General features: G+C 66.0%; 1 protein-coding gene across 2 annotated transcripts; it reads right to left on the bottom strand.

The window, feature by feature from the left end:
- Nucleotides 1–131: 131 nt before the first annotated feature.
- CASKIN1 (CASK interacting protein 1) lies at nucleotides 132–17,119 on the bottom strand. 2 transcript variants are annotated; one of them, XM_086691553.1, is made up of 20 exons: nucleotides 16,935–17,119; nucleotides 11,791–11,842; nucleotides 11,583–11,680; nucleotides 11,229–11,374; nucleotides 11,034–11,129; nucleotides 10,775–10,905; nucleotides 10,230–10,338; nucleotides 10,042–10,150; nucleotides 9,832–9,926; nucleotides 9,550–9,667; nucleotides 8,513–8,614; nucleotides 8,330–8,418; nucleotides 8,169–8,253; nucleotides 7,991–8,082; nucleotides 7,074–7,184; nucleotides 6,884–6,985; nucleotides 5,367–5,505; nucleotides 3,223–5,286; nucleotides 2,138–2,579; nucleotides 132–1,817 (listed from the first exon to the last, which is right to left on the bottom strand). In XM_086691553.1, the coding sequence occupies exons 1-20, from the start codon at nucleotides 17,026–17,028 to the stop codon at nucleotides 1,718–1,720; spliced, it is 4,374 nt and encodes a 1,457-aa protein (XP_086547679.1). In that variant the 5' UTR covers nucleotides 17,029–17,119; the 3' UTR covers nucleotides 132–1,717. The 2 variants fall into 2 exon arrangements, with proteins under 2 accessions (XP_086547679.1, XP_086547680.1); XM_086691554.1 differs by lacking the exons at nucleotides 6,884–6,985; nucleotides 7,074–7,184.
- Nucleotides 17,120–18,672: the final 1,553 nt, after the last annotated feature.

The following is an 18,672-nucleotide window of genomic DNA, read 5'->3' as shown; positions in this document are numbered from 1 at the left end:
CCACAGAAGGGCTCCTGTCAGCTCCAGGATGTGGTGGACTTCTCACCCCTTGGTGACTTCTCTTCCCTGCCAGGAGCAAGCTAGACCCCCGTTCTCCCCAACACACGTCCCCAAGAAGTGAGCCAGGCAGCTCTGTTTTCTGCTGTTTATTGACAGCTGACAGTAGCTCCCTGCCCGGAACCCCCCTCCCCACTTGCTGGAGCCCCATCCTGGGCCGCCCATTGAAGGGAGGCCAGGCACACCCACCTGGGGAAGTATCAGGGCATGACAGCTGGAAAGGGCCCACACGCTCAGATGCCACCTTGGCTGACCCCTTCCACCCGCCCGCCTCGCAACCGCTGGTTTTCGGCGTTTTTAAATTCTTTTTTTTTTTTTTTTTTTTTTAAGAAACGTCAAAGTTGTGCCCAACACACGTGGATCAGCAAACACAATAGAGGAGGCCAGTCAGTACTTTTTGGAAAGGGGAGAGAGAGGAAAAGAGAGAGAGGGCAAGAACGACCACACGACACAGCCTTGGACCATGAGCAGAAGCGTCCATGGGAACTCAGATGGGGGAGGGCAGGCTGTCTGTACGGGGCCAGCAAGGAGCCCTGAGGAGGGAGGGTCAGGCACACCCTGACACACGCCACACGCAGCCTGGCATGCACGCCCTGCACCCACCGAGGTCACCCAGCTGACGTGCCCACGCTGCACGCACGGCTCCCCCGGAGCCCAGGCGCGCCTCACACCGGAACCCTGGGAGAGCAGGGAGCCCCTCCCCACCGGCTCCACGGTGTGGAGGACACAGCCCAGCAGCGAGCAAGGCACATCCTTTGAGTTCTTCAGACGCAGAGAAGTTAGGAGAGCGAGGGGAGGCCCTAGCGGAGCACGGACCCTCCCGGACCCCAGCCTCCTGTTTGTGCTACTGGGCCAGGTGTCCTAGACGGAGGGAGGGAAGGATGGACAGACAGACAGCCAGGGCCTCTAACAGCTTTTGTCTTGAGCTAGACTTCAGTGTCCTTACAGTTGGTAAATGGTTTTCTATAGAATCAATAATATTTTTTCTTTCTTTAAATATATATTTGTTAAAGTTATACCTTTTTGTTTCTCTGGGGAAATCTGCCTCAGCTCATTCCCAATAAATTAATACTCTCGATAGCTTATATTCTGGGGGGTACAGTGGGGCAGGGGGCGTGATCCCAGCCCCAGTCCCTTGTGCTGCGCTGGAGCGGCTGGCAGAAGTCCCCAATGGGCAGTTCTGTGCTGGGCATAGGCCTGTGCTCTGCCACAGATCGGGGAGGGGGCCAAAGCGGCCGTCCACCTCCCACTGCCTCCCAGGGCAGACCCGGCCTGGCCTCAGGGCAGGGGGCCAGGGGCTGCCCTTCCTCGCCCGCAGCAGGCAGAGCCCGGCGCGGGTGGGCGGGTGTGGCCCAGCAGTTATTGCACAGGGAGCAGCAGACGGGGACGGGCACCCGCCGGGCAGCAGCATTTACTTAGAGCCCTCGGGTCCCCTGGCCAGGCAGTCCTCCAGGCCGGCCGTCCGGCCTGGGCCCAGGGGGCAGGAGTTGTGCTTGTGCAGGGGATGGGCAGCACGGGCCCGCCCCTGCCCGCCTGGCCCCCGTCGGCCCTCCGCCCTGCCCGCTCGCGCTGCGCCCAGAGGTGCCCACCCTGAGGTAAAGGTCAGTGTGCGGGCCGGGGGCCCCGGGCGGCGCGGGCGGGCCCGACGTGAGCAGCCGCGTCACTCCAGCATGGCGTCCAGCTGGTCGGCCAGGTCGTCGAACATACTGCCGATGTCGTCCAGTATGCTGCCGGTGCTCTTCTCCTCCGCGGACGAGGGGCTGGGGGCGGGCGCGGCGTGAGCTGGCGGCGCGGGCGCGCGACACCCTGCCCGGTTCCCCGCCCCTGTCCCTCACGACCCGCCCCGCCTCCACCGAGCCGCAAGATTCGAGCTCCGCAGCCCCGCACGACCCGCCCCTGCCTCCGCTCCTCAGCCCTACTCGACCCCGCCCCCGCCGCCCCGGGCCCGGCCCCGCACGACGCGACCCCGCCCCTGCTGCCCCGGGCCCCGCCCCGCAGCCCCGCCCTGCCCCGCCCCTCCCTCGACTCGAGCTGGAGCGCCGCAGCCTCGGAGCGCGCGCGGACCCCGCCCCGCACCTACCGCGCGCCCTGCGCGTCCTCCTGCCGGATCTTCTCCTCTACGGCTTGCAGCGCGGCCGCCAGGCACGCGCTCGTCTCCTCCAGTTTCTGCCGGGCGCTGTCTCCCGGCGAGGCGCCGTCGGGCGCGGCGGGGGGCCCGGCGGTGGCGGTGGTGGCGGTGGTGGCGGCGGCGGCGGCGGCGGCGGCGCGCGGTGGCTTGGCGGGCACGTGCAGCGCGGACGCGCCGGGGGACGGGGGCTTGGCGGGGCTGGCGCTCAGCGAGGGCGGCGTGCTGGCCGGCTTAGCGAGGGCGGCGGGTGGCTGGCGAGCCGGCGAGGGCGCGGGCGACGGGCTGGCACTGCCAGACTGCAGCCCCGCCGCGGCCTTGGCCGGCTTGGGCGCCGTGGGCGGCGGCGGCGGCTTGGGAGACACGGGCGGCGGCGTGCCGTGGGCGCGCTTCACCTCTGCGGGGAGGAGGAGATTCGCACAGGGGGCGGGAGAGCCCCGCCTCGCCCTCGAGAACTGCGCTGCGGACCCCGCTGCCCCTCGGAGCCCCGGCTCCCTGCAGCCGCCAGGGGGCGCGTTTCCCTATGCGTATCTGCTCGGGTCACCGGCTTCCAGACCCTTCTCTGTCCGCACACTACCCCCTCCATCCCCCTTCAGGTGTGGCCTGCTGCAGACACTGGCCCTTGGGTTGCTTGAATACCACGGGGCCTTCGCATGTCTGATCCTTCTGCTTGGAAGCCTGCCCCCTCTCTCTAGTGCTGGGGTGACTTTCAAGCTTGGTCACTCTCAAGCCTCCCAGAGCCCTCCGTGACCCAGCATCGTGCACCTGTCTTCCCTCCAACAGGTGCTGTTATCCATGGGTTTCTGTGCCTCATCCACTGAGCAAGGTGACGAACATCCACCCTCCTCCCAATTTGGGGTCGGCAGTGTTGTCCAATGGGTGGGTGGATGACAGGGTCTGAGGTCTGAGCACAAGGGTCTTCACCTTGTGCTTCCCACCCCATTCCACCTGGCCTTCCTCAAGTTCAAGAGGAAAACCCCTCAGACCATGGAGTGGGGAGGTGGGGGGGGGGGCTTCCCCAGCTGGCTCCCTTCACCTACCTGGGCTGCCAGGACCTGGCAGCGGCACCTTCTTGGAGGCAGGTGTGGGTGAGCCCTGGATCTTGGGAACAGGCTGAGCCAGCATGGGCTTGGGAGAGACAGGCGGCTTGGCTGGCTTCCGGGAATCCGTGTCAGGCGGGGGCAGCGGGGGAAGGTGCATCAGGTCGGAGGGCGGGGGTTCTGCAGGTGGGGGCGGCGGGGGCAGCTCCGGGGGCCCAGTCTGCTCAGAGGTCGGCCTGCGGCGCACGGTGCCCGTGCCATTCTGGTACACAGACAGTGGCGGCGGCGGCTCAGGACCTGCTTCCCGCTCCTTGGCCTTGGGCCGGCGCTTGACCGTGTCAGACTCCGTCAGGATGAACTTGACGCTCTCCTGCTGACTCTGCTTGGCTCGGATGCGCCTCTTGAGCGTGGCACTGGCCTCCACTCTGGCCAGGGGCGGGCCCTCCCCACTCGCCTCTCCCTTGGCTGGACCTCGAGACCGCTGCCGGGCGCTCCCATCCTCCACAAAGTGGCCGTGGTCTGCAGGCCCCCCTGACTCCCCAGGCGCCCTGCGGGCGGTGGCCAGGAGTCCCGTGACCGGCCCGCTGAGGGTGCGGCGCCTGTTCACCACCTCGCCGTCAGGCCCAATGGCTTCCTTGTGCTTCACCGAGGCCAGCACCGTGGCCACCCGGCCTGGCTCCGGGCTGGCGGGGCGGGGCGTGGGGTGGCCCTCGGGGGGCCTGCGGGCTGCTCGGCCCCCACCCCCAATGGATGACAGCTCTAGCATGGCTGCGATGCTCTTCACGCTGCCAGCGCTGCCTGTGTCCACGCTGCCAGCCAGGTCGCTGGCCCGCCGGCGCTGTGCCCGGACCCCCAGCCGGCCATCCTCGGTCCCAGCCCCTTCCGTCTCAGCATCTGGCGCCGACTCATCTGCCAGGTTGGCGCTGGCCATGGCTGAGCTGGAGCGCTTGGGCGGGGGCGGGGGCGGCCCCTTCTTTCGGGGCCGCACCGCGAAGGACTGGCTGCGGTTGACGTTCTTGTCGGTTCCGGCGGGCGCTCGCACCGAGTGGCTACGGCCCACGCGCCGCTGGACGGTGGCGTAGGGCCCTGCGGCGGCTGGCACCAGCAGCTCGTCCCGCTCTGGCTCGCTGTCGGATGCCGCATAGCGATTCAGGCTGTGGGCACGCTTCTTGGGCCGCCCTGGCTCCGCGTCAGCCTCCGGAGGCAGGCACAGTGTGGGCACGGGCGGGGGGGCGGCCGCGGGCACAGGCACGGGCCCGGGAGCGGCCGGCCCTGCGTCGCTCTCCACGGGCTGGGGCAGCACGTAGGCAAAGCCGCGGTGTGTGGGTGACTGAGGCAGCGAACGGGGTGACATGGGTCGTTCTGTTGGTGGCAGCAGCTGCGGGGTGGGCTTCACCTTGGCTGTGGCTGGGGCTGGACCATGAGGCCCCCCCAGGGCTTGAGGGGAGCCCGGCTGGGCTTTCGTGGGCGTTTGGGGAGGTGTGAAGTGGCTGGCACCTGGCGGAAGGACCTGCCGCGGCTTGCCAGGCACCGGAGGCACGCTGGCCCGCTTGACGCTGTGGCCGTGGCGGCTGGGCCGGGTCTCCTTGGGTGGGGTGCCAGGGGCTGGCCCTTCGTCCAGCAGGTACTCCTGGCTTCGTGACATGGGGCTGCCGGGCCCAGGGGGCCCGTCCCCCAGCAGCTCCTGAGAGCTGCTCATGTGCCGCGCCTGTCCACCCAGGCTGGGCTCCTGCCGCACGGAGGCCCTCGGCGTCGGGGGCAGGTGGTTGGAGGGCTTCTCGGCAGTGGTGGCGGTGGTGGCGGCGGCGGCGGCGGCGCCCCCCTCGGCCGGGCCAGTCATGGCAGCCTGCAGCTCACCACTGAGCTCGCTGTCCTGGAAGGTGGTCATCTTGGGAGACTGGCAGTCAGCCGGAGCAGGCTCGGGCGGGGGAGGTGACTCAATGGCCATCACCTCGAGCGACTGCGGGGCCTTCCGGCGCAGGGGTCCCCCCTCGAACTTGGCGTACTCTGCCTTCTGCAGCTCCGCCAGTTTCCTCACTGCCAACATCAGCTTCTTCTGGTGGCCTGGGTAGGGCATGGGCAGGTCAGGCCGGGGAGGGCGGCAGGGACCAGAAGGCGGAGGAGCCCGGGGCCGGGGGCCTCACCCAGCTTGGTGATGCCGATCTCCTGTAGGTCTTCCCAGGTGATGTCGGTAATGAAGTCGATGTTCTCATAGCCGTTGTCCACCAGCACTTTGTAGTACTGGGCCAGGCCGATCATGGACAGCCACACAGCCAGGTTCGCCTGTGGAGCAGGGGACACGGAGGGCAGCCCGAGCTAGCTGTCCACACCCTGCTCGCTACTCCGAGCTTTCGGGGGTGGGGGCACCGGGCCAGCCTGGCACAGACAGACAGAAGGACGGATAGACAGGCCAGAGGTGTCAGCCTCAGAGACAGCGCGACCTCAGTAGGAGCCCAAGGCCAGCAGCACACACGCATGTGCGAGCACACGCACACACACACAGGGGTGACCCTATCCTCGGGACACCGTTTGGGGGGGGGGGAGCAAGAACAAGCTTCCTCACCTGCCAAGGCAGCCGTGGGGACGGCACCCCGGGGGACACGCCTTGCACGTCATAGACACGGACACACAGCACCACCGACCGGACACGTGTACGCACACGGTGCATCCCAGCCATACGCGGGCACCAACACTCTCCACATCACGCGCACACCCTCTCGCCACTTCCACACCCTCACTGGGCACACGTCACGCACGCGTGGAACTACCCGTGATGCTCTTTACCCAGAAGCACGTGGTGGCTCCCTGAACCACGTCCACCTGTGCACACTCCCAGCTGGATGTCACTCGCCCACCAACACGCGGCACACTTGGTCACCCCTGGGTGCACAGAGCAAAGCAGGCCCGCGGGACGGGGACCTGCTCGTTGGGAGCACCCCCGAGCCGCCGACGGAGCACGCTGAGCATGAACCCGCCAGTCGCCGACCCACAGCCCTGGGGGCTCCGGGTGGCCACGGGATCTCTCCTCAAGCCCAGCCCGAGGCTCAGAGAAGCAGCGTAGATTCCACAGGCCTGGGGCCCGCCTTGCGCAGGCCCAGAACCTGTCACACCACGGGTTGACGGTTAGCCACGGCACGAACCGTGGTCTGTGTGGGCGTCCGCCATCCACACAGCCAGCGCGTGCGGTGCGATGTGTGGGTGTGTGCACGCAGTCGTCAGCGGGCGCCTTGGCTATATTTGGTGCACGCGTGCTGTCTGTACACACGAAGCAGGCAGACACCCTCCCCGCGCACGTGTCTGGGTGCACACGCATCCGTCAGCACGGGGGCCTCTAGTGTCTGGGTGGGTATGCGGTGGGCAGTGCTGCGGGGTGCCAGGCGGGTGCCCGGGTGGCTGCCCGGGTGTGGAGGGATCTCTGCGGGAGCGCATACTGGAAAGGGGCACCCTCCCGGCTTCAGGCTCCCCTTGCCCTGACGAACCCCAGAGGCTGTCACCCCTGCCCCCAGAAGGCTGGCTCCAGCACCCGTGACAGATAAACAGAGGCCATCCTCTTTTCTCTCTCTGGAGCCCCAGAGGGCGGGTGAGGGCTGTAGCCAGGGAGGCAGTCTGTCTGTCTGTCTGACCATCCTGGGCACAGCCGCTGGGGTGCAGGGAGCCTTACGGGTTTGTGCTCAGGCAGCCAGTCGGGAATGCTCAAGCCGCTGATCTCTGCGGTGATCTTCTTCCGGTGGCCTGGCTTGGTGACCCCGATGGCCGTGAGGTCCTAGGTAGAGGAGAGGCCCGTTAGCAGCAGGCTGGGGGCAGGGGGGCCATGTCGGTCGTGACTGGCAGCCAGCCTTTGGGCAGCCCACCTCCGGGGTCATGCGGCTGATGGTGGGCAGGTCGTAGCCAGCGCTGATGAAATTGGGGGCATAGAGTTGCAGCTGGAACGTGGCGAGCCACTGGCCGACGGCCTCGGCGCTCTGGAAGACACAAGGCACCCGCTGCAGGCTCGCTCGCCTGCCCGCCCACCGGGCGTGTGTGCACCCCGGCCGCTGCGCTGTCTCCTTCTCTGCTCAGCAGAAGGCCTCGGCCGCTCGGTCTGCCGTCCGCCGGTCCCCCTGTGGCCGGGCCTGGGGCGGCCTGACACCGGTGCCGCTCCTCACTGTGTGCTCCCCGACGCCGCCGTCGCGAGCTCCGTCAGCGTCCTGGCCTCCTCCCGTGGTCTCCACCAGAAGAGTCCAGCTGCTGTCCGTGTCATGGGCTTCCCTGACCATCCCCCCGTTCCTGCACCAGGGACACCCTGTGGTGCAGCCCCGTGTAAGGGGCTCGGGACCGGGGCCTCGGGTGGGGCGCCTCAGCACAGCCCCCACACTCCCTGGCGGGTGGGCTCCGTCCAGGGGCGTGGGGGAGGAAACAGCCAGCCGCTCGCACCTTCTCAGCACATGGGGCCCTGCTCACCCCCCCGCCACACACACACACACACACACACACACCTGGTCTCGCCTCACACCCACAGCCTTCTACACGCACACACACAAGCACACGTGCCCGGCTCACCATTGCCACCCACACGCAGGCACGTCCCCTGCTCACCTCACACCCACGTCTCACTGCCAGGACGCGCTAGCTGACACACATGACCCACGCGATAGATGACGGCTACACACACAGACTGACAGACGGACAGAAGTACGGGCCTGGCCTGTCAAGGGCCCCCCGCCACGCCGTGGCCAGACCACGCAGGCTGCCCGGGAGCCCCTCCCTGCTGCCAGCCCCGGCCCTGTACCTTGCCCTCCGAGGCTGGCTCCAGCTTCCTGGGTGGCTGCTCCCCATACACCTGCCCTGCGTGGGCCGCTGGGAGCTGGGACCGGGCTGCACCTGGAGACAAGAGGGCGTGGTGGGGCCGGGGCCGCCCGGGGGGCCACCTCCTCGCCAGGCCGGCAGTGCCGCGTCCTTGCTGTTACCTGTGGAGCCCTCTGGAGGCTTGGCGGGGCCGTCCCCAGGGCTGGACTCAGAGACCGACTTCTGCGACAGGACCGTCGCCAGGAGCTGCAACCCAGACGGGATGGCTGGCCAGCGCCGCTCTGCACCCAGGCGGCCCCGGCCCTGCCCCCAGACCACCTACCTTGACCCCTTCGGAGCCCGCATGCAGGGTGTGGCCCCCACTGCTTCGTCCACCAGCCACGCTGCCCAGGCTGCCGCTGCGGTCCCCACCTGCCAACACGAGGGAGCACCCTCCGTGGGTGCCGGCCCGGCTGCTGCCTGGGAAGCTCCGCTGCCCTGCTCACCGGGGGGCCCCCCCACGTACCTGCAAAAGGCTTCCTCAGCACCCAGATCTCCTCGGGGGGCGCAGAGGGCCCCGGTGAGCTGCCTGCCTGGGATGGGCTTGGTTCAGTACCTGCCCGAGAACCTGTGGACCAGGAACAGCCTCCTGGAATGTCAGACCAGCCGGGTCCGGGGGCCTGACATGGAGAGGGGGGTGTCCCTGGCCTGTCTGGCCCTAGCTGTCTCCAAGGAGCTGAGAGAACCTCAGAAGACCCCCTCCGCACCCTATACATTTGAGAGCAGGAGAACGGGGCAAGAGGGCCCAGGCCAGGCAGTCCTGCCAGTGGCCCTGTGGTCCTGGGTGGGGAGAGCAGAGGGTGTACCTCCTCTCTGCCAGGGGAGCAGGGAGGGGGAAGAGGGCCCCAAAAGCCTAGATGACACTGGGCAGGCTGGCCACGCCTCCTAACTGCCCCCCCACACACACACCGTACCGTCACCCCACCTGTCAATGTCCTCATCCTCTCTAGGAGGTAACCCTCTCGGTGGTCCCCGTCTGAAAACAATCCATGCCCTGTGGATTCGCCCCCCAACCCTCTCACTCACTGTGCACCAGCCATGCTATGCTGGCCTCCTTTGGGACCCTTATGCGCTGCTCTGCCTCAGTGCCTTTGCATATGTGAGCCCTGCTGTCAGGATGCTGTGCCTGGGGCCAGCCCCTCCCATTTCTCAGGGGCTTCTCTGAGCACCCTAAGAAGCAGGTCTCCGTCCACGTTCCCTATGGCATTAGTCGTCACGTCTGTTCGTGTATTTACGCCACTGGCCCCTGCTCCCCTCCCTTCCCAGAGGTGAGCTCCTCGAGAGCAAGAATGACGCCCATCATTCTTGGACATCTGGGTCACCGTCTATTCCTAGTGGCTGGTGCACAATGTCTATTAAATAAATGAAGGAAAAGGTGTGGGGGTGCTGATGAGAGCCGGCACGACCCCACTCTGGATCCCACACCTAGGAGTGGCCCTGCCACCCAACACACGTGCACCGGCTTCCTTCGGGCCCCCAAGCCCAGGCCTGGGTGGGACTTGCCTGCTCGCTTCACGATGGCCTCGCCCAGGGATGACGGGAAGTAGCCCACCCGGTCGTTGCCCGTCCGGTTGTCATGGATACAGCCCTTCCACCGGCCATCCGGATGCTGCTCTAGGACCTGCCAGATGAGGCGGGGGGTGGGGGGGGGCGTGCTCAGGAGGACACCCCACAGGCCCAGTGGGTGGGTGGCCCCCAGACCACCCAACTGCTGCACAAGGTGTTATGGGCGTCACGTCCGGGGTCCCGCCCACCCTTGCCCGCGCAGCCCCGGGCCGCCCTTACTGTGATGATGTCCCCAGCTTTCACGTTGAGGCTGGTCAGGTCATAATTGTTGCAGTAATCCTTGGTCGCCCGGACCTGCAGGGCCGCCGAGGCCTCTGGGGACACAGGAGACAGACCCCCCCCCCACAGTCCTTCGAGCTGGCCTGACCCAGCCCTGCCCTCCCCATTATCCCCAGCCCCCCCCCCCCCCCAACCCCGCCCTGGTCCCACCTCGAAGCAGTTGTTTGATCTCCTTGCTGGCTTGGGATGTGGTGAACTGGTGCACAATGTCCAGGGCCGTCTGGCTGTAGGTGTTCCTCACGTGGGCATTAATCCCATTCTGTATGTGCCAGAGGGTGAGGCCCGTCAGGAGCCCCCATGCCCCCACCTGCCCCAGCTCCCCCGGCCCCCTGACTCACATCCAGCAGCAGCCGGACCACTTCTGTCTTCCCGCAGAGTGCGGCCTCATGCAGGGCCGTGCCAGACTTGGTCTGGCGGTTTATGTCGATGCCGGCTTGGAGGAGGAGTCTAGAAGGAGGGTGGGCGGGTGGGAGTGGGCAGCGCCTCGTGGCAGGAGCTCCGTCCCATCCCCCCATGGGGCCCCAGGTCCCAGGCCCTGAGGGTGAGCCAGCCCTGCCCTGCCTCCCGGGCAACAGGGGGTCTGACAGTGACCAAGCACTGGTGCAAGTGCTGGCCTCGTGCTAACCCGTACAGCGGGGTCTCGGAGAAGTCAAGTGTCTCCACGAGGTCGCCCAGCAAGTGTCAGGGCCACAACCTGGGCTTGGGGCTGAAGAAGCCACCCCCCAGACCCCTCCGGTGCATCCTTTACGTGGGCGGCCGGAGGCATCCTTTGCACGCGGAGGCCTGATGGCATCCCCTCGGCTCCCTGGCTGCTCCTGTCACTAAACCGGGAGCAGGAAGCCCACGGCCGGGTCTCCCTCCCCCCAGCCGCACTCGGCCATACCTGATGATGTCAATGTGGCCGTTCTTGGCTGCCAGATGCAGGGGGCTGGTGCCGTTGGGGTCGGTCGTATCCCCCGGCCGGGGCTCCAGCAAGGCCGCGCACATGTTACTATTTAGAAGCAGCTGGACCACCTTAAGGAGGGGTCAGAGAAGGGGGGCCCGCACATGGGGCGGGAAGCTGCAGGCGTGTCTCCCCTCCCCCACCCCAGGAGGGAAGACAGAGCAGATGGAGTCCCACCCGGCTCTCTGGGGACACTTACCCCAACGCGGCCGAACTCACAAGCCAGGTCCAGGGGCGTCTTCCCCGAGTTGTCCACCATGCATGGATTGGACTGGTGCTGTAGCAGCATTTCGGACTGTGGGGCCGCAGGGCGCAGTCAGACTCGAGGGCGGCCGCTGGGCTGGCACCGCCCGTGCCAGGGCCCTCCCCACCCCCACCCTGAGGCGTCCCTTACCACATCATAGTGACCGTGCTGGGCTGCCAGGTGCAGAGGGATGTGGCCCTCGTCAGATGGGATGTTCACCGCCGAGCCCGCCTTCAGCACCAGCTTCATGGGCTCCTTCCGGCCCTGCCAGGCCGCATAGTGCAGCGGCCGCATGCCTAGGAGTGGGCAGGGGGCCCGTTGGGAGCTAGCCCTTGACCCTGGACCCAACCCAGGCCCGCAGGATACTGATCCCATGGAATCCTGCTTCCACCCAGATGGAGACTCCGGACTGACACCTCAATCATGGGACCATTCAGGTCTCTAGAGACACTACCCCTGACCTTGACCCCCTGATCTGGCTCCGAGGTCCCTATCAGGCCTTGCCTTTGTTGTCCTTGATGTCCACAGCAGCCTGGGCCTCCAGCAGCAGGGTGATCAATTCTGTGTTGCCGTTCAGGGCCGCGTGGTGCAGGGCCGAGAAGCTGCAGCGGGCGACAGGCATGAAAAGGCAAGGACCCGGGCACCCCGGCCTTCCGCAGGAGCCCCCCTGGAACCCCTTGCCAGCCGGGCATCTCCCTGGCTGAGAACTCACCCATCTGGGTCCTGGAAGTTGACATTGATCTTCTTGGTGGAGCCCAGGAGCTCTAGGGATGGGAAAGTGACAGTGAGGGGGGCTCTGCCCAGCCCCTCCAGGCAGCCTAAGAGCAGGCAGAGGGTGCTGGCTAGCTCTCTGGCAGGCTCAGAGCCAAAGCTATCTTTAGTCTTTAGCCAGAAAACATTTCATCTCTGTCCCCTGCACTCAGCTCCAGGTACCAGCTTTTGGACTGAACTAAGGTGTTGGTAAGTTCACAGAGCCAAAGGCTCCAAGCCTGTCCCCACCGGGGGAAGGAAGCCAGAGCTGTGCACCCACACAGGCACACACATGTGCACATGTACCCCCTCCCTTGGGACGCTGGCTAAGCACCTGCCGATGGCGGGAGGGAGAGAGCCGGCACAATCTGTTTCTCCAAAGGACCCAGATGGGGCCGGGGGTGGCCTGGGAAGGCTGGAACACCCGGAAATGGGGGTATCTCTGGGGGAAGATCTGCATTTTCAGGGTGCAGCCTCCCCCCATTCCCAGCCCTGGGCCTGCCCGTGTGGTTGAGTCCCACCTGGCAAGGGAGGAAGGGGAGGCAGGCTGGCGGCCTGGTGCCCCTGAGTGACGACACAAGCATGGCCACCACATCTACAAGGGCCCACTTGGGCACTGGGATCAGTCTGCCTGAAGCCCGAGGGGCCCAAGCCCTCCCTTTGGGTCCCTAGTCTCCTCCCGAACCGCCCCCCACCCCCACCCAGGTCCTTGCCTCCACCAGCTGACTGTCAGAGGAGGGGAGCCCACCGAAACCCTCCCTGTGGGCTCGGTTCCAGCCGGACTCAGGCCAAGCCCCTGCCTGTCTGGGCCATGGTTACATAACCCATTTGTGGGTCAGTCGCTCTGTGAGGGAGGGGCTGGCAGGACAGAAGCCCCTTTGTCCAGGCCCAGGACAGGGATGGAGGCAGGGGCCCCCAAGAGCAGGAACCCAAGGGAGTCGAGTCACAGAGGGGCTGCTCCAGGAGCTGCTTGGTGACCCACAGCAGCCCCCACTGCCCCAGCCTTGGCTCTCAGCCGCGGGATGCATGGTGTGAGGCCTCGAGGGCCCACAGAGCCTACGAAGTCAGTAGGGCTCAAATTCAGAGTCTCACTGGGCCCTTACTAGCCCTATAGCCCTGGCCTTGAGCTCAAAGGGGGCTAATGGGGCCAGCCTCATAGGCTTAAGTGTGCGTCCACCCTTAAAGCATGAAGGGTCTGGCAGAGAGTCGCCTCCATAAGTGGCAATTACTAGTTTTAGCTCTGTGGGAATCCCACCCCCAACCTCTCCAGCGAGGGGTTTCTCCTGCACAGAGTAGAGCAGAGCAGAGGCTCCTGGGAAAGAGGCGTCTCCGCTGCCCCACTCCCGCCCTGCTCACACACTTTGGGGCACTGATGTCCATCTAAGGTGGCAGCAAAGCCACCCTCCCCTCAGTGGTCCAGGCCAAAACCTTGGAGTCAGCCCTGAGCGCCCGATAGTGTCTCCATCAGCAAGTCCTGTTTGGCTCCACCTTCAAGACGACCTCCGAATACACTCGGGGTCCTATTATTCTCCCCACGGTCACTGTCACCACCCTGACCAGGCCAGCATCTCTCAAAGGATCGCTGCCATCACCTCTCCACTGGCATCCCCACTTGTACCCTGCCCCTCAGTCTGTCCTCTGTTCCACTGAGGTCAGGGGGACCGTGTTAGAACATGTCACATCCCATCGCTCCTCTCCTGAAACCCTCCAACAGCTCCTGTGTCACTGGGGGCGAAGACCAATGCTGGCCAATGGCTCACAGGACATGGCCCTCCTGCTTCGCTTTGACTTTCTCATCAGCCCTCTTCCAGCCACACAAGCCTCAGTGATGGTGCTACAGCACACTGGCGGCCCCTGCCACAGGGCCTTTGCACACACTGTGTATATGGTGGGGGGGGCTGCTTTCCCCCCATTTATCCCCATGACTCTCTCCCTTATGTCATTCAGGACTTTATCCAAATGTCACCTGCTTGGAGAAGCCCCACCGGGCTCCCCATCTAGAATGGCAACCCCCTTCCTGTCCCTATCTGTTGTGTTTCTCTCTCTGGCCCCTATCAATACCGCCTAATGATTGTTGTCTGTCTCCATCACTAAACAACACGATCCAGAAGGATGGGGTTTTTATCTATTGTGCTCAATGCCATATCCTGGGTGGCAGAAACAGTGCGGGGCCCATATGAGATGCTAGGTAAATTGGTGCCGGAACAGATACCCTGGATCCCCAACATTGCTGTCCCGTAGCACCTGCCCCCTGGGGGCCATGCTCAGGATGTTCTCTTCTAGAACACTCTGCCCAGCTCTGATGTTTGCTCCCCCTTCTCGTTAATTCCAAGGTAGCCAGGTCTCCCCACCCCTCTCACCTGGCCACACCTGCAGGCATTGAAATTTTAGAGGGGCTGGAGGTCAAGGCCCCAGAAGTAGCATAGACACCAGTGGGGAAGGGCAGTCCCCATCAGGAAGACCACTCCTTACACGAGGGGGGGAATCCCTCTGAGGTCCCGTCACCCTCTCCTCGCTGCAGGTCTCCTCAGAGGGGAAAGTAGCTGGAATTGGTGGAGGGGAGCCCGAGGTCTTGGAGCACCCCCGATTCCTGTGGTGGGCCCCGGGCTCACAGGGAAGTCACACAACCGAAGCCTGCCTGGGGTTGGGGAGGCGCAGTTCACAGAGACAGGTGCTCTGTGTGACGCTGGAGCAGGCACGGCTGGAGGGGCCTGAGAGGCAGGGGAGAAGGGGGCAGGTGGAGACCCAGAGGTCCCCCTTCTCTGGTCCACAAGGGCCCAAGTCCTGCAGCCTCCACGTGGCCGATGTACATAAACTTCGTCCCCAACCTGCCCCATGTCTTGGGCTCTCCCAGCTCTGGTCACCCAGTCCTCTCACCACTTTCCTGGGACCGTCCCTGCCCTTGAGGTGGGCCCCAGACTCCAAACTGCAGAGGCCCAGGCAGGGGGTGGGGGTGGGGTCTCAGCCCCTCTCGCACGCTGACCTTATGGCCTCCCTCCACCCCTGCCCAGATGCTCCTCCAACCACAGAAGCCACTTGTCTGCCAGCCCCACAGAGCCACATCTGTCCCCTCTAGGGATGCAGTCCTGGCCTCTGACGCCAGCACAGGGCAAGGCGCTCTCTCACCTCCACAGGTCAGGCAGGGCCAGGTGGTCTCCCCCCTGCCCCCACCCCAGGCAGGGAGCTCTGGCCGGATACCGCAAGGAAAGTATTAGTGGGCCAAGGTGAGACGAAACAGGCATGTTGGTCTGTAGCGTGCGGTGAATTCGGGGAAGGGGAGGTGGGGCCAGAAGAAAGGGCACAAGGCCAGCCCCACCCTGGCATTCTCCCTCCAGAGCACCGTCTCCTTCCCCTCAAGGACAGCCGCTGAGGGTCCTGGTGCCTGAGCGTGTGAGAGGAGGCTTGCTTGGAGGCAGACCCTGGGGCAACACTCAGGGCTTGGGGTGGAGGGAAGGTACCAGAAGTGGGTGGAGGTCACAGAAACAACTATCCAGGGAAGACCTCTGGAGTCCGGGGGTCCGAGAGAGCACCGCTGGATGCCCCCCACCCCATGGCCCAAACTCCAGCCTGTACTTTGCTGAATCAAAATACATCTTACTCCAAAGCAGGCCAGCGTTGCCATGACAACCGAGCTAATTCATGGAGGGATTTCTCTGTCTGATTTATTACGCCCGCCCCTGTGAGTCAGAGAGCCCAGATACGGGGCCCAGGGCAGGTGTCTCTCCCAGAAAGCAGACCATGCAGGGACAAATGCGAAGATCCAGGTACAAGTCCCCACACCTTCCCTGGACGGCCCAATCTGATGCCCCGGCTTCCCCTGAAGCCCGTCTGGGGCTGCCTAAGGAGACAGTCACAGCACTTCCCGAGCACGTATGAAGTACCTGTTCTTCGTGCGTGCTCTTCTGTGAGGCAGGGACCAAAACCACCCCCATCCTACAGATGAGGAGACTGAGGACTGGAGAGCCCGAGTCCTCGGTTCCCAAGGTCGCGTGACCACTAGGTGGAAACCTTTACCTTGCCTTCCCTCCCTTTCAATCCCTCCTTTCAATCCCTCCACCTGCTTTCAAGGCTCGGCTAAGGCTGCCTCGGCCTAGAAGCCCTCCCCTTCTGAGCCCTGAGGCCGTGAAGCTGACCCCAACTAGCAGACCATCCCCGGGCCTGGAGAGCACAAGACAGAGCCAGCCTGTATATATGTGCCCTGGGTTACCTACAGTCCCCGGGGGGGGGGGGGAGGGGGGGGCGGGCGGGCGGGGGAGAGTGAGGCACCCAGACCGCACGTGCCACCCTGCAGAGTCCTGCCCGCGCCCGCACAGGTGCCCTGACACACTGACATGGCCATACGTGCGCAGCCGCACACCCAGCTGGTCCACACACCCATCCATCCATCTCCGGTGGCCCCCGGGGAGGCTCTGGGCTGAGCTGGGATGAGTGCTGGGATCAGGACTCCAAGCTCCCAACCTTTCCCAGGGGCCCTCACAGCGCAAGCTCAGGATGGCCACTGGGAGCCCCCTCCCCCCATTGCCCAGCCCCTTTCCCAGCAGGGAAGCCAGAGAGGACCAGGGTCTGCCGCAGGGTCTGCACCTGCCTGGAGCACAGGCTTGCCCTGGGCTGGGCGACCTTGGGCCTCTGCTCCCGCATGAGTAAATGGCCCCCAGCCGGCCATGCCTGGGCAGCCACACCCCCAACATGGTCCTGCCCCCCATTCCCTGCAAAGCGTGTTATTAAACATGGGGCGGGGAGGGGGTCTGACAGGGACTGTCAGTCCTGTGGTGGCTCCTCACCGCCAGGGCCCCCTCCCTCCCTCCACGGTGGGGAAGCGGGGCGGGGGGGGGGGGGGTGGCATCTGCCTCGCCCTTTGACGGCCCAGCAAAGCCCTCCAGCTGTCAGCCCGTAGCCCGGGAAGGGAGGGGGACGCCTGCGGCCAGGTGCCGGCTGGTTGGGGGGGGGGGGGCTGGGGGACGGGCCGGAGGCGGGGGTGCGGACCGAGGGTCTGGGCGCCGCTGGCCCCGCCCCGCCCCCGGGGACCCGACAGCATCCCCCGCGCCGGGAGGGGTGGGGGGCCGGCGCCCGAGGTGGCCCCCGCCCGCCCGCGCCCCCCGCACTCACTGGCCTTCCCGGGCCGCGGCCTCTGCAGCAGCCTCTGCGCGGTCCCCACGTCCTCCGCCTTCACCGCCTGCACCAGCTCTTGCTCCTTCCCCATGGCGCGGCCGGGCCGCAGCGACGCGGCTGCGCTCCGTGCGCTCGGCGCGGCTCAGAGGCGGCGGCGGCGGCCCCGCGGCCCCGGCCGCATCCTCCTGCCTCCCCCGCCGCCTCCTCCGCCGCCCGCGCCCGGCGCGGTCCTCGGGCTCGGGCTCGGGCTCGGGCTCGGGCTCGGGCTCGGGCTCGGGCTCCCGGCGCCGAGGGGCGGGGAGCGCGTCACGGGCGGGGGGCGGCCCAGGGCGGGGGCGCGGCACCTGGCGCCGCCTCCCGGACGCCTGGGTCCCCCTCCTGCGGCCGCTGACCTCCGTCCGCCCGCGCCGGCCGCGCGCCCGGCTCCTTGGCTCCGCCCCTACATCGGGCCCCGTGCTCCCGAGACGCCCCCTCCCCACGTGCGGGCCGCGCCGGCCGCGCCGGCCTCTGCGGACAGCCCGCGGCCCCAGGCGACCGCCAGGGGCTGGGGACGGCAGCCGCCGGGGGTGGGGGGGGCGGTGCTGGACACTGAGCCCCGACACGGCGGCGGCGCGAGGCTGAGCCCGAGAGAGGTTTCCAGAGGCTGCGGGACCCACGGGGCGGGGGGAGGGACTCGGAGGCAGTGGGCGGGCGGGGACCCGGGCGCCGAGAGACCCGGGCACGGGCGGCACGGGCGGCACGGGAGCCGGCCTGCCAGAGGCTGTCAGACATTTCTGGCCCGTGGTTCCCGTGGGAGGTGTCGAGGGATTGTGAAGAGGAATCTCCCAATAATGAATTCGGTGTCAGGGAACCCGCACCCCCACCCCCAACTGCCGTTTCTTCCCCTGCAGCCTCCTGCTCTTTCCACAAACAATGCAGGGCAACAGCTCCCTGCCCCCCAGCCTCAGTCTGAACCCCAACCCCAGGGCAGCCCTCCAGCACCAAGTGCGGTGCAGCCTCCCACACCTGCCACCAATGGGGGCTCAACCCCCATCCCCAGCACCGATGGGGTCACAGTCTTGCCCAGCACCAGTCTGATCCCCCACCAAGTGTGTTTACTCTCCAGCCTCGGGCCACGGACTGTGGCAACTCCCGGGCTGGACAGTCTCGCTTAACAGACACTGACCACTCCCCACGGCCGCGTGCTCCCCAGCCAGTGCTCACACACAGAGGTCTCACCCTTCTGACCTCCTGGGCCTCCAGCGCTCACCTCGGTCACAGACAGGTGGGCTAGGGTCGGGAGTCCCCGCCCAGGCTCACTGCTCTCATTTGCAGAGAGGGGCAGATCACCACCCCCCACCCCTGCAGGGCAAGGCTGTCAGGAGCTTTTGGAGGGGCCTGCGCATACGATGACCAGATACCCCGCTTCCTACAGCTAGACCATCAAGCAGGTCCAGGTGGAGGGTGGCTGGGTTGGGGGCGGGGAAGCAGCTGGCAGTAGGATCCCCCCCATCCAGGCAGCTGATCCCTCCCCACCATGGGGTCTTCCTTGGACTTTAGGGAGTGAGCCCTAAGTCTCTCAGCATATGCCTCCTGGGGTGGGGGTGGGGGGTGTCCCTAAACACAAAGACCCTCCCCCCACCCTTTATTTTTTTTTATTTAAAAAAAATTTTTTTTTAACATTTATTTATTTTTGAGACAGAGAGAGACAGAGCTTGAACAGGGGAGGGGCAGAGAGAGAGGGAGACACAGAATC

This window comes from Puma concolor, chromosome E3, assembly GCF_028749965.1.
Source record: "Puma concolor isolate L17-30 chromosome E3, mPumCon1.1.hap2, whole genome shotgun sequence".
Lineage (NCBI taxonomy): Eukaryota > Metazoa > Chordata > Mammalia > Carnivora > Felidae > Puma > Puma concolor.
This window is presented reverse-complemented; position numbering and strand designations above follow the sequence as displayed.

What these genes read in the sequence shown, in the direction of transcription:
- CASKIN1 (XM_086691553.1), bottom strand. Translation starts at nt 17,028, where the DNA reads ATGGGGAAGGAGCAAGAGCTGGTGCAGGCGGTGAAGGCGGAGGACGTG. An exon ending in AACTTCCAGGACCCAGATGG is followed by an intron (nt 11,681 to 11,790) that starts GTGAGTTCTCAG and finishes CGCCCGCTGCAG; the next exon opens with CTTCTCGGCCCTGCACCACG. An exon ending in GATCAAACAACTGCTTCGAG is followed by an intron (nt 9,927 to 10,041) that starts GTGGGACCAGGG and finishes CTGTGTCCCCAG; the next exon opens with AGGCCTCGGCGGCCCTGCAG.